The sequence below is a fragment of the Bolinopsis microptera genome, chromosome 2, assembly GCF_026151205.1.
Source record: "Bolinopsis microptera isolate Bmic1 chromosome 2, MBARI_Bmic_1.0, whole genome shotgun sequence".
NCBI classification, from domain to species: Eukaryota; Metazoa; Ctenophora; class Tentaculata; order Lobata; family Bolinopsidae; genus Bolinopsis; species Bolinopsis microptera.
The window spans coordinates 21,705,615-21,721,269 of NC_087073.1; the positions used below are offsets into that span (position 1 = coordinate 21,705,615).

Here is a 15,655-nt window from a genome sequence, read left to right on the forward strand (position 1 = left end):
TCGTCAGTACTTGTGAACCATTCGATCCAAGATCCATTAAGCCCACTATAAAACCAACGCTGCAACGAATAAAGCTCATTACCCTTTACACCTACTTCTTCTATTATCACCTACAAATGATAACTGATACACTATAATCGAAGTACGGTAACGACGAGGGTTCCATAATGGCTAGGGTCACGGTCCCGAAAGGGCTTGGATCACGGTCCCGAAAGGGCCTGGGTAACGGTCCCGAAAGGGCCTGGGTCACGGTCCCGAAAAGGCCTGAGTCACGTGTCCTAAGCATGAGTTCCAAAAGGGCCTGGGTCACGGTCCCGAAAGGGCCTGGGTCAGGGTCCCGAAAGGGCCTGGGTCAGGGTCCCGAAAGGGCCTGGGTCAGGGTCCCGAAAGGGCCTGGGTCAGGGTCCCGAAAGGGCCTGGGTCACGGTCCCGAAAGGGCCTGGGTCAGGGTCCCGAAAGGGCCTGGGTCACGGTCCCGAAAGGTCCTCGGTCACGTGGTAACCGGGTCACGTGACCTAAGCATGAGTTCCAAAAGGGCCTGGGTCACGGTCCCGAAAGGGCCTGGGTCAGGGTCCCGAAAGGGCCTGGGTCAGGGTCCTAAAAGGGCCCGACTTTTAACATATTTTGGTTTTTACACTCGAAAATCTTAACGCGAAAATTTCAAAATTATGCGAAATTACGCGGAAGATGCTAGATTATGCGGAAATATGCAGATAATTACAAAATGTGCGGAAATGTGCGGAAAACAATAAATTATGCGGAAGTGTGCGGAAAACGGTAAATTGTGCGATCCCGCACCCATCGCACCTAATATGTGCCCATGTGAAGGAGGTACCGAAGTTACTGTGCAGTGTGATAACAGTAACACGAGGTGCAGTGAGCAGCACATCACTGATGACACTCATATCGCTCGATTTTACAATCCAATAATCAAATTTTACAATCTAACTCAGCGCGCGGCTCCTCTAGCTAATACGTTACTTTTCTCCAATTGGCAGTTTGCGTGCACGTGTCTTTTCTGAGGCCCCAATTGGTTCTAAATGATCACGTGAATGCTGGTCACGCGCACATCAACTTCCAATGAGCGTACTGCCATTTTTTCTGAGGCGATGGAGGTCGTAAATCACTCAGCCCGAATAAAGATTTGGCGGAATGACAGGCTGAGCGCGGCCCAGTAAAATAATTATAAACATTTATTTACGCTGCTGCCCGGAATGACAGGCTATGCACCGCACGAAGCGTGAACCATTGACCACGTTGCATGTATCGTGTACTCCGACAGCGCGCAGACAGGCGAACTCTTTGCGCATGATATGAAGAAAGAAATGAAATTTATTTATCAAGTCAGACTGAGTGGAGTTGGGTTAAAAACATATAAGAGATACGATGCTTATAAATTTCTAACCTACCAATCCGCGCGCCGAGTTGGAATCGTCGACGGTCTAATATTTGAAACAAATATTTTACGATCATCATCCGTTAAGTTTGTAGTGCGATGCAGTACTGGGCCGCGCCGTGCATCTTCCCGCAACCACTTAATTCTGTAGATCGGCAAGATGCAAAAGATTGACATCATGAATCAAGAAGATTCTAAAATTCATAACACGTTTCTTCAAGAAATTAGCAGAGCCGATGCCTTCTCTCATCGTGCCCTAAACATTCCATCTGCTTTCTTGATCAATAAATGCCTAGCAGCACCAAACAGCAGCCGTGTACCTCTTTCGACTCCGTGGAGTCCCTGATGGACTTTTGTTTACTTTTGTTAATAATCGGACCAACCTTTCTTTCTCGAAACATGTATCCTATTGTATTTCATTATAGTATTAAGATGTGAAGATATACTAGATATTACAACGAAATAGAGGTATACCAAATTGGCCCTTGATATGAACTATAACCGTGTTGATGGTTTTAAATTTTATATGTTGTAAGCACTTTAGTTTGTGAAGCGTTTACTCCTCCCCCTCAGCAAGACAGCTAGATTATAGATTAATGATAATAATTGTCAAATGTCTTTATATATTATATAACAGTTATAAATGTTCAATAGTTGTAGAGCGACTTCAAGAGTAGTGGTCCACAGGGGTCCGAAAAAGCCGTACAGGCACTTGGGTCCTTATCCTTGTCACTAATCTCAATTGGATTCGGTTTACACAAAGCATGAACATTTAGACGTACACATTGACACGATATTTATTAGAAAGCAAAAAGTATAAAATAATACGTGCGTGCGCGGCTTGAGCCGCGCCGCATAAGAACGGATGCGTGCAGGGGCTGGAGTACGCTTTATGTAAATTAATGAAATGTTGCATTGTAAATATTTAGAATTGACGATATATTTTGATCTAAAAGTAAATTTTACAAAGCTGGCTTTGGATTTAGGTAAGATTATAATTTATTTAAAAAAAAAACCACGGATAATTTTAAATGTATTTCTATTTGTCGTATAATCATAAACAATTTAATCATGTTTTTAAGAATGCGCGGCTTTGGCGGCCAGTTATTGACTTATACATTAAATTGAATTTTAAATAGAAATGTGAATATATTAAAATTTAAAACTTTCAAAACGGAGGCTTATAAATATTATTATATTATGATTGTAAAATAAAGGATAAAATTTTAAATTTGTTTCACTAAAAAAATTAGTTTCACTTAAAAAGAAAATCTTGCTTAATGGCTGTCAAGTCTTATACTAAAATAAATGGGGAGTCCCTCATAGGACGACCAGTGCTAGACACTGTTTACTACTGACTAGATGGAAACCTACTTTACTCTTTGGATTGGTAGAACCTGTCTGGTTACATGAACATTGGAGCTAGTTTTATATTAACTCATGTATGATATTATTGTCGACTTAGACTGCTTGGATGTATCACATCTCAACCATTGTTGGGTGTGTTACTTTGTTTTGGGCTTAACTTTTAAGCTTTATTGATTTTATCTATAAAATTGCATCTCCATTGATATTTATGTAACTCGAAAAACTTTTTCTACCAAAAACGTTCACGATCGGGAATAGTCTTTAAATTACTTTGGGGAATATTTTGACCTGATATAACGACGTCGTCGTAATGACACAAGTGACTGATCAACCACCTTAGTTGATAGTGTTTTTAAAAATAAAGTATTTATATTTTTAACTTGGGGTGTAAATATTTCAAGGGTTTTTATTTTTTAAATTTCAGATCTTTCATACTATTTGTTACTAAAATGCTCATTGTAGCCTATAATATTTAGATTTTCATCAATACTACCATTCTGAAACCATGAATACCTCTCGAAAAAGACGACCTGCTGCCATACAGCAGCAGCAGGTTGGAAAATTTGAATTCAACTACTTTAGCTGAAAGAAAAATCCGTGGGGATCTTATGGAAACCTTCAAAATAGTCAGTGGCTTACTAGAATACTTTAAAAAGGACTGTATTAAAAAAGGAATTTACTGTGATTATCATCACTGGCAAGTGTCTGATGAGGTGATAAGTAGAATTGAAGGAGATAACTATTTAGAGAATAAAAGTAGACACAATAATTATTTGTGGTTTCATCCCTATGTGGCAAAGAATAATACAAATTGTATTTTACTAATATTAACCTGAACTAGGTCGTTTGGGTATAATTTAAATAATTAAAATATTTTTATGAATATTTGTGATGATCTTATGTATCATTATGTTTTGATTTATTTTAATTTAATACCCTCAAGTATATTGCACAAAACAACTATAACAAATTCCAGCTAAAGTCCGCCCATTCAAAAGCATCAAATATATGTTGCTGGGGCGAAAGTGGGCGCCACCCCCTATTCTTTGAAGCCTGCAAACTTGCAACAGATGACTATTATAGTCGCCTTGAAAGCACCGAAAACATATTACTTTCTGCAGCATTTCACGATCAGATTATGCTGGGTCTTCCTTGGTACACGGCAGCTAGCTCACCATTCTTTGCGGGTATCCAGAAGATCATGGATAAAAACAGTGGTGAAACCTATCGTTTCTGTAACAACTTCGATGATTCTCCTGAACACCAGCTTCTGCTATGTCTAGAAGTCCAAGATACCAGTCATCTTCAACTTAAACAAGAACTAAATGGAACTGAACCATATTCCTATCTAGAAACGCCCTTGTCTCAGTGTCAACTTGCAGACTGCAGAGTGTCTCGGGTTTACTGCAGACTTTACAATATCCTTAAACAGCTTTGTTCCAAAGTTTCAGGTTGCTGAGCGTTGATGCAGTGTCACGAATAGCATTGACATGAAACTTTAATAGTTCTGGAGTTGATAAATCAAGTTATTCCATGTGGTGTCAAACGCCGTCTTATTTTCCCATGTGAGAAAGAGGTTTTGCCACTGTTCACCCAAAAGTGAACAAATGAGTGTCCTTATCAAAGTAGTCCAGTCATTTATGAACATTTTTGGTTTGGTACCTGCAAATTTCCAAAAACTCACCAAATTTTGCACAGACCTTCCCAAAGGTATGAATAAACGACTTCCGGGTGAAGACATTTTTTTACCGTGGGCAAACACGCCCATATTTACCCAATGACGCAACTTACCCTTTGCTTCTGAAGGTCGTAATGACAGATACTTAGGAAGCCTAGTGTCTAGTTAATTACTCATATCTCTTTTACAGACTTTTTTACAAGGACATTGACAGATGATACTCACATTAGGCATTCATTATTGCATCTAAATTATTTCACTTGCATTAGGTTTAGAAATTTATTCTCTGGTTAACAGATTTCAAATGTTTAATTAATTTGTAGTATGACAGTAAGGTATATAAGAAGTTATTTAATTTTGCTTGGGCTATTATATTGACTATTGAGGTTTAATGATGATATGGAATTTGAATTCTATATAAATTTACACTATGTGGTTGGGGCATTTTGCATAGTAAATATGGTTACTACTATATATCATATTATTTGATTGGTATTCGATTTCTGATTATTTCTCTAGGAATATGATTATTATATCTCAATTTGGCTTTAGGTAGGGTGCCCCGCTAAAAGAACTGGATTCTTCCAGGAAGCATCCCGTGCACAGACCTTGGTCTACATATATATTAAATTATTAACCATTCATTCTGTATGTGCACAAAAATTTATTTCAATCAAGTCTGGCATTAAGATGGGCTTAATCTCCTTATATAGGAGTTATAGATCAACATATGGCCTAAAAGCTTTACTTTTCAAGAAAGGAGGGTCATTTTTGGTCAATTTTCAGTGTTTTTATGATATAATAGAAACTGATTATATCTATATTACATTTTAAATTTGACAAAATCTCCTCGGATACGGATAATATATACCAAAAAGTGAGGAAAAATTGGCGATAGAATAATGGTGTGATTTCATCAAAGGTTAACTGCAAGAAATTGCACGTGCGTGAGCAATCACTGGTTGGCAATGCGTACTGCCATGCTTTGATGCTTTATGACACATCATGACTAGCTCACGTTTACACTCACGGTTATTACTATTCGTAACTTTGGTTGTGATTGATATTTTTTGATGCGGTAAAAAGTATTGTTTAGGGATCAATCCAAATACTTGCAACGTTGTCAAATAAAATATATATACTTTTTAAAGTACGGAAGCGGCAGAGCTAGATGATGAAGAGAAATTAAAACATAGCTGGGTTTTCAAATTTCCTCGAACAAAGCTTTTGACTAGCGGGGGGGGGGGGGGGGGGGGCAAAAGTCAGTACCCATTGCATACGTTGGGTCTTATACCACTGTTTCATATTTGTGGTCTAAGCTCTTATCAAATATATGATTAAATGAATGTAAAATAAAGCTTATTGTTTCATTGAAAACCCATTGTTTCATTGAGTTTAAAATTTTTGAAAACCTGGGTGCACCACAACAGCAACTATAAATTTGCGGGGTTTTGGAAGGAAATGTCAGGCTAGGTTGGATACTTTCAGGCAAGAATTTTTAAATTTAATTTGAGAATGAAGTATAAAGAAATTTTTAATTAGCATCTTGGAGCTGGAGAGCGTCCAGAGGCGGTTTACCCGTCTGATTGACGAGGTGGGTACTCTTCCATACAGTTGTCGACTGGAAATCCTCAATTTAACAACGCTGGCAGAGCGGCGAATACGTGGGGACCTCATTGAATCTTTTAAAATGATAAGTGGTTTGGCCAATTACGGAGCTGGTTTGTTCAGTATGAGCAGATCTGGTCTTAATGTGGTATCAAACAGTAGATGCAGTATAAGTAGCAGTAAAATGAAGAAAGTCCACAGTTTTTTTCTTCCGGAGAGGGTGAGACCATATTGGAACAAACTCCCCTCGGATGTCAAGAATTGTGGGACTGTGTTAAGTTTTAAAGTAAGATTAGAGGCTTTCAAAAAAGAGACTATTTTAAACGGCCACGGATCTGTAAATGATAGTCATTTTTGGTATGTTTCGGACGAAGTATTAGGAAAGATCGAGGGATTAAATTATGCTACTAATAAAGAGAAGCACAATGAATATCTTGTGTGTAATCCTCATGTTGCTAAAAACCGCTTTATCAACTTATATAGTAGTGGAAAGTATGTAAATTAGATTCATTTTAACTTGGTTGTTTAGGCCAATAGATTCAAGATAATTTTTAAACTTTAGTAGATATATTTTTGATGATGTGTGATGATGTTTGTGTCATTATATTTTGATTTGATTTTGATTTGATTTAATGTATAGTTTAAGATATGTATTATAGCTTATTATAACCATTGATACAAAGGCCATAATCTTTCGCCAGCTCTCCAATATCCACCTTGAAGCTGCATTTTATATCCTTGAACTACACAATATTATAAACTAAAGTATGTTTTAGTGTAGACTTTTTGTCACAACAAGACTGCAAGCTAGAGTGACAACTATAAACAGAACCCCTAATGTCTGCTCACAATTTTTTTCTAGTCCTAATATGAGCCTTGTCTCTAAAAACCTAACTGAACTTTAACTAGTGTTTCGGTGTGTGCAAAAGCTTTCAGGCACGCGCATTCCTTGCCCCGTTAGTTACCTGTCCTTCCAAAACCAAACTAGCAGTCAAGGACAAAAAGTCATACACCAAATGGGCACTATATTTTATGAATTGCTTTACATCTTTTTATTCTGTAAAATGTGCTAAAATTAAATTTCTTGTTTCATTGAAAAAAAATTTCTTGTTTCATTGAAGAACTGTCGTTTTTTATTAATTAACAAGTCAAATAATAAATGTTACAATATTTATTTATTTATAACCTACTACCCTTTGCAGCAAATGGCTAACAGAGATAAACAGTAGGTGCAATTGTCTCTGTATGTAATCCTGACGGGGCCCTGGCCAGATGGGTAACTGTTGTTCTGATGAAGGCAGAGCGGCAAGGGAAAGAAATGATCGAATAGACAAAATTCTTACCCGAGATAAAAAGAATGCCCGCCGGGAATTAAAGCTCCTCTTGCTAGGTTTGTCGTCTTCTGCAGTTAGTATGAACCTGCTACTAAGATATTGCCGACTATATTACCTATTTAAACTGTCCATAAATTAACTTGAAAAACTTTATCGATCACTATTTCGATATATTTTCAAGCATAGCCATAAGTTACCTTTCTCAACTTAGTATTCATGTTATTTTCTGGGATGACTAGTTTAAACACTGCTGAGTATAAGTTTTATCTTAAAAGCGGTGTTGCTAAATTTCAATTTATTATTATTCTTTAAACTCATATAATACTTAAATTTTTCATCTGTGATTGATGGCAAAATGCTAAGAATTTAATAGTGGATTCTCCATCACGAAACTGAAAAATAAGTGTGAAATGTAAAACACTTCTTTGCAGGTACCGGTGAGAGTGGTAAGAGTACATTCATCAAACAAATGAGAATCATTCATGGTGCCGGTTATACAGATGACGATCGGTTGGCGTTTAGGGTTATGGTCTTTCAAAATATACATAAAGTAATAAGAACTCTGTGCGAACAAATGGACAATCTTCAAATTGAGTACGAAGTTGAAATCAATGCTGTAAGTGTGAAATTAGCTTGTTTTGACTCTAATTTCAAAAATTAGAATTTAAGTAAAGTTTCAAGTTAAGTTTAAGTTGGCTTTTGATATTTAAACTACAGAGGAAACTACTAAGGAAGAGTAGGAGCTCATCGCACCAATTTGTATGATGTGTTAATTTTAAAGAAAAAATTAATTTCTAATAAAAGAGAAAATTAATTTCTAATAAAGTTTTAAAGTTGACTGATTTTGACAATCTGGTTTACATGGCCCATAACAGAGTAGTATGGATTGATTGATTGACTACTCGGCCACTTGATGTATTTCACGTGTTTGCTGCATTTAGTTTTATAATAATAAACTACATGATGTCAAAAAAACGACTTAGGATTTCTTAAAGAGCTTATTATATATGGACCTGCTGCGGAGCACATTTCGTCGTTTAAACTTACATTTGTAGAGCTGTGTTACGAAGCCCCCCCCCCCCCCGGCCCCCTCCTGTTACTTGGGAATATTATAATTATTTAGTTATCAGTATATTCAGGGCCTGGCCAGTAAATGTTTTTATTATTCATTTAAATTATTTTGAATATTCGTAATCTTTCGCTCTAATGAGTGGGTCGATCATATATTTTGATGATAGTTGGTGACGAGTGAGAGTCTCCACTCAGTGTTTCAAAACAAATAAGTTGTCGACGTTTCGGCAACATGCCTTTGTCATAGACAGGACGTTACAATACTTTACATAGCTGCAATTTACAATGTTAAAATAATCTATTAATAGCATGAAATATAACAAAAATGTTAATAAAGCTATAAAGAAGTTTGTACGTTTAACGTACACACTATACATGATATACTAGCTGAATGGGTAGTGACCCTGTGTGGTTGCTACTTGCTATGGTGACACTGTGTGGTTGCTATGGTGACAGTGTGGTTGCTATGCTTATGGTGACACTGTGTGGTTGCTATGGTGACACTGTGTGGTTGCTATGGTGACACTGTGTGGTTGCTACGGTGACACTGTGTGGTTTCTATGGTGACACTGTGTGGTTGCTATGGTGACACTGTGTGGTTGCTATGGTGATACTGCACTGTGTGTTTAGAGCACGTAGAGACACTTTCATCTGACAGGAAGACAAAACGAAGTCCAGTTGGAGACTAAGAGCTACTTTTGCTGCAAAAAAGCTGAGATACTCGACAGCTGAGAAAGAAGCTAAGAGCTGCAGTCCACTCGACAGCTAAAAAGATGCTAAGATAGTGGAACCCCAAAGGAACCTAGTTATCACGTGAACAATAAGATAGTGAAACCCCCAAGGAACCTAGTTATCACGTGAACAATAAGATAGTGGAACCCCAAGGAACCTAGTTATCACGTGAACAATAAAATAGTGGAACCCCCAAGGAACCTAGTTATCACGTGAACAATAAGATAGTGGAACCCCCAAGGAACCTAGTTATCACGTGAACAATAAGATAGTGGAACCCCCAAGGAACCTAGTTATCACGTGAACAATAAGATAGTGGAACCCCCAAGGAACCTAGTTATCACGTGAACAATAAGATAGTGGACCCCCAAGGAACCTAGTTATCACGTTAACAATAAGATAGTGGAACCCCCAAGGAACCTAGTTATCACGTGAACAATAAGATAGTGAAACCCCCAAGGAACCTAGTTATCACGTGAACAATAAGATAGTGGGACCCCCAAGGAACCTAGTTATCACGTGAACAATAAGATAGTGAAACCCCCAAGGAACCTAGTTATCACGTGAGCAATAAGATAGTGGAACCCCCAAGGAACCTAGTTATCACGTGAACAATAAGATAGTGGAACCCCCAAGGAACATAGTTATCACGTGAACAATAAGATAGTGGAACCCCCAAGGAACCTAGTTATCACGTGAACAATAAGATAGTGGAACCCCCAAGGAACCTAGTTATCACGTGAACAATAAGATAGTGGAACCCCCAAGGAACCTAGTTATCACGTTAACAATAAGATAGTGGAACCCCCAAGGAACCTAGTTATCACGTGAACAATAAGATAGTGAAACCCCCAAGGAACCTAGTTATCACGTGAACGATAAGATAGTGAAACCCCCAAGGAACCTAGTTATCACGTGAACGATAAGATAGTGAAACCCCCAAGGAACCTAGTTATCACGTGAACAATAAGATAGTGGAACCACCAAAGAAACCTAGTTATCACGTGAACAATAAGATAGTGGAACCCCCAAGGAACCTAGTTATCACGTTAACAATAAGATATTGGAACCCCCAAGGAACATAGTTACACGTGAACAATAAGATAGTGAAACCCCCAAGGAACCTAGTTATCACGTGAACAATAAGATAGTGGAACCCCCAAGGAACCTAGTTATCACGTGAACAATAAGATAGTGGAACCCCCAAGGAACCTAGTTATCACGTGAACAATAAGATAGTGGAAACCAAAGTAACTTTACTTTACGATTACTCTGTGAGTATTGCTGAAAGCACAGTGTAAGGCCTACACGGACCGCCTCTAACTAGCCAATCCCTGTTTACATGCCGTGTAGCAGGGGATTAGATAGAGCTAAACTAGTAAGCGGGGCATAGCCAATACACTGTACTCCCATCATTGAGTATATTACCAACCAAAAGGAAAATTTCCTTGTGTTTGGAATCTACTAAGACGAAAGTTGTGCAATGTATGTGATATGTTCGTCGACTGAGAAACAATTGTTTAGTCGCTATTTCTGGTAGCTATTTCAGTTAAATTGCCTGCTAATTCAGAAAATGTTCTGCAAAGTGATGGACAAAATCTTGTAAAATAGATGCAATAATTCAAACAATTGGGTTACATTTTGGCCTTCCGACGTTTTGAGCACGAATATTATAGCTTATTAAAGAAATTTTATGCTGCAAATATTTATAAAAATATATCAAAAAGTCGTTCATCAAGGCAATTGTTAATTTATTGAGTATTATTTAATATTTGGTACAACTTATGTTTTACTGTAGCCATACATGCTGTTTCGTCTGCAGTAATGTTTGTTTTAAAGTTATTTGTTCGTTTAATTGACGTGCCGTCTATCTGGTGTCAGAGACACGGAACGCGTATTGGATTACGTCTCGCTAGGACCAAGGACTCCATCTCGTACTGCAGTACGTGCCGTCTGACCCATTCTGTGCTGTTTCTATATATTAATATATAATATACAATACATTTATATATATGCGCATGCTATAATATAGTATAGTATAGTAAAATAATATGTTTACAGTACTACACAACAATGTAGATGTACTGAAAGGGTAGTAAGATTCCTGATCTTTTGGCAGGGCTCCTCATTTAACCCTAATTATATCAAGGTTTTCTGATCATTTGGCTCAGTCAACCGAGAAACATTCGACACAGATGTGTAGATTGCACAGATCCAAATATCTGGACCTAGACTAGGTGACATTGGGATTCGAACCTTACACCTTCTGCTCAGAAGGCTGAAGCTCTAACCACTCGGCCTCCTAGCCCCTAGATAATATATGACTACTATTTTACCCATTCTTTACTGGATGACTTTGTTCTAAGTTGGGTAAATGTTTTCAGGACAGTTATGCTGATTTGATCCTGGACACGGACCCAGAGTGCGTGCATGAATTGCTCCACGACATGGTCGTTGCTATCCAATCATTGTGGGGCGACTCCGGGGTTCAACTTTGTTACGACAGGAGGCGGGAATTTCAACTTGCGGATTCCTGTAAATAGTAAGTGAGATTGTTAGAGACGCCACCTGACACAAATCAACCAATCAGAGCACAGTATCCACCCCACTTGACACAAACTAACCAATAAGAGCACAGTATTCTATCAACGTGACATTTTTCAGAGCTGTGTATATTTGTTTTAAATGGAATCGCATTCCAATTCCATTAAATTGACCCAATTGAATTTTCTTTTATTCTGAAACTGGAGTCTATAAAATAGGTCTAATATGTATATTACAAAGCTTTTTAACGAGGGGCATTACTTTACCACTTACTTTACCACTTTATTACACTCTACTAGAAAGTCGTGGCAGTGGGCACAGGGAGGAAGCTAATAGTATTCTCTGATAGCCAGTTTTTATCGCATAAGAAACTGTAAATCACAGCTGAAGATCCAGCCCATTCAAATTTAACTCTCACTGAACACTACGTAATAACTACAAAATCGATCATATTGTCCATCCAAAATCTTTGTACGTGCGCAAATTAGAAAGTTGCATAGTAACGCGGGTGGAAACACGAATGCATTCGTGTTTCCACCCGCATTACTATGCAACTTTCTAATTTGCACGTGGGTGGACGTTGTACAAAAACTCTCAACTTGACAATAATAAAAGATATTATGAAACTTCAAACGTGGAGTTATCGCACCCATGACCCACATCCAGAAACATAGCAGATTTATCGCATTTACATTAGTACCGCACTCTTTATACCTGAGCCAATTGCTTTTGTGTGACTTTCTCCAAAACTTAGATTTTATTTATTCGTTTATAAATTGTATTGTGTTTAAATGTCTCTGTTATTAACTCTAAATTATGAGTTATGTTATTAACTCTAAATTGTAATTACTATATTAATGAATTAACTGATCACACCCATTTCAGTTATTTAGATGATTTAGACAGAATAGAAAATCCAGATTATATCCCGACTGAGCAAGATGTTCTACGGGTAAGAGTACCAACCACCGGCATTTCAGAATATCCCTTCGACATGGACAGGGTTATATTTCGGTAAGTTTGGAAACAGTTAGTATACACTACACAGTTAGTATACACTACACAGTTAAGGCATCATGTAGCCGGTGGGCCCGACATGATACGACATATCTCGACACGTCGGGGTTTGTCAGGGTTTGTCGGCTGTGTCGGGGTTTGTCGAGCCTGGAGGCTTTTTTTTCTTTTTTTTTTCTTTTGAGTCTCCCAACAAAAAGCCGAGACGGAGTCATCAAGCTTTACGTGGAAAAACACTACACAAGAAGGCCTCATGTAGCCGGTGGCCCCGAGGCAAAACCCCTCGACAAACCCCGTCTGTCGGGGTTTGTCGAGCCTGGAGGCTACATGATGCCTCAGTTAGTATACACTACACAGTTAGTACACACTACACAGTTAGTATAAACTAGACACAGTTAGTATACACTACACAGTTAGTATACACTACACAGTTAGTACACACTACACAGTTAGTATACACTACACAGTTAGTATACTCTACACAGTTAGTATACACTACACAGTTAGTATACACTACACAGTTAGTATACACTACACAGTTAGTATACACTACACAGTTAGTATACACTACACTGTTAGTATACACTACACAGTTAGTATACACTAGACACAGTTAGTATACACTACACAGTTAGTATACACTACACAGTTAGTATACACTACACAGTTAGTATACACTACACAGTTAGTATACACTACACAGTTAGTATACACTACACAGTTAGTATACACTACACAGTTAGTATACACTACACAGTTAGTATACACTACACTGTTAGTATACACTACACAGTTAGTATACACTAGACACAGTTAGTATACACTACACAGTTAGTATACACTACACAGTTAGTATACACTACACAGTTAGTATACACTACACAGTTAGTATACACTACACAGTTAGTATACACTACACAGTTAGTATACACTACACAGTGAGTATACACTACACAGTTAGTATACACTACACAGTTAGTATACACTACACAGTTAGTATACACTACACAGTTAGTATACACTACACAGTTAGTATACACTACACAGTTAGTATACACTACACAGTTAGTAAACACTACACAGTTAGTATAGTATACACTACACAGTTAGTATACACTACACAGTTAGTATACACTACACAGTTAGTAAACACTACACAGTTAGTATACACTACACAGTTAGTATACACTACACAGTTAGTATAAACTACACAGTTAGTATACACTACACAGTTAGTATACACCACACAGTTAGTAAACACTACACAGTTAGTATACACTACACAGTTAGTATACACTACACAGTTAGTATACACGACACAGTTAGTATACACTACACAGTTAGTATACACTACACAGTTAGTACACACGACACAGTTAGTATACACTACACAGTTAGTATACACTACACAGTTAGTATACACTACACAGTTAGTATACACTACACAGTTAGTATACACTACACAGTTAGTATACACTACACAGTTAGTACACACGACACAGTTAGTATACACTACACAGTTAGTAAACACTACACAGTTAGTATACACTACACAGTTAGTAAACACTACACAGTTAGTATACACTACACAGTTAGTATACACTACACAGTTAATATATACACTAGCTACACAGTTAGTATACACTACACAGTTAGTATACACTACACAGTTAGTATACACTACACAGTTAGTATACACTACACAGTTAGTATACACTACACAGTTAGTATACACTACACAGTTAGTATACACTACACAGTTAGTATACACTACACAGTTAGTATACACTACACAGTTAGTACACACTACACAGTTAGTATACACTACACAGTTAGTATACACTACACAGTTAGTACACACTACACAGTTAGTATACACTACACAGTTAGTATACACTACACAGTTAGTATACACTACACAGTTAGTATACACTACACAGTTAGTATACACTACACAGTTAGTACACACTACACAGTTAGTATACACTACACAGTTAGTATACACTACACAGTTAGTATACACTACACAGTTAGTATACACTACACAGTTAGTACACACTACACAGTTAGTATACACTACACAGTTAGTATACACTACACAGTTAGTACACACTACACAGTTAGTATACACTACACAGTTAGTACACACTACACAGTTAGTATACACTACACAGTTAGTATACACTACACAGTTAGTATACACTACACAGTTAGTATACACTACACAGTTAGTATACACTACACAGTTAGTATACACTACACAGTTAGTATACACTACACAGTTAGTATACACTACACAGTTAGTATACACTACACAGTTAGTATACACTACACAGTTAGTATACACTACACAGTTAGTATACACTACACAGTTAGTATACACTACACAGTTAGTATACACTACACAGTTAGTATACACTACACAGTTAGTATACACTACACAGTTAGTATACACTACACAGTTAGTATACACTACACAGTTAGTACACACTACACAGTTAGTATACACTACACAGTTAGTATACACTACACAGTTAGTATACACTACACAGTTAGTATACACTACACAGTTAGTATACACTACACAGTTAGTATACACTACACAGTTAGTATACACTACACAGTTAGTATACACTACACAGTTAGTATACACTACACAGTTAGTAAACACTACACAGTTAGTATACACTACACAGTTAGTATACACTACACAGTTAGTATACACTACACAGTTAGTATACACTACACAGTTAGTATACACTACACAGTTAGTATACACTACACAGTTAGTATACACTACACAGTTAGTATACACTACACAGTTAGTATACACTACACAGTTAGTATACACTACACAGTTAGTATACACTACACAGTTAGTACACACTACACAGTTAGTATACACTACAC

At 37.3% G+C, this 15,655-nt stretch overlaps 2 protein-coding genes across 2 annotated transcripts in view; one reads left to right on the forward strand and one right to left on the reverse strand.

The window, feature by feature from the left end:
* LOC134811788 (coiled-coil domain-containing protein 92-like) overlaps window positions 1-1,681 on the reverse strand; it is an 85,254-nt gene extending 83,573 nt beyond the window's left edge. Inside the window, exon 1 of the mRNA XM_063818855.1 lies at window positions 1,678-1,681. The gene's annotated coding sequence lies outside the window, so the exon portion shown is untranslated. The remainder of the gene's footprint in view (window positions 1-1,677) is intronic.
* Window positions 1,682-7,243: 5,562 nt separating this feature from the next.
* Window positions 7,244-15,655, forward strand: part of LOC134811786 (guanine nucleotide-binding protein G(q) subunit alpha-like) — a 17,176-nt gene continuing 8,764 nt past the window's right edge. The window contains exons 1-4 of the mRNA XM_063818851.1: window positions 7,244-7,440; window positions 7,816-8,000; window positions 11,572-11,729; window positions 12,617-12,745. Of these exons, the coding sequence (XP_063674921.1) occupies window positions 7,323-7,440; window positions 7,816-8,000; window positions 11,572-11,729; window positions 12,617-12,745 (590 nt within the window). The 5' untranslated portion in view covers window positions 7,244-7,322. The remainder of the gene's footprint in view (window positions 7,441-7,815; window positions 8,001-11,571; window positions 11,730-12,616; window positions 12,746-15,655) is intronic.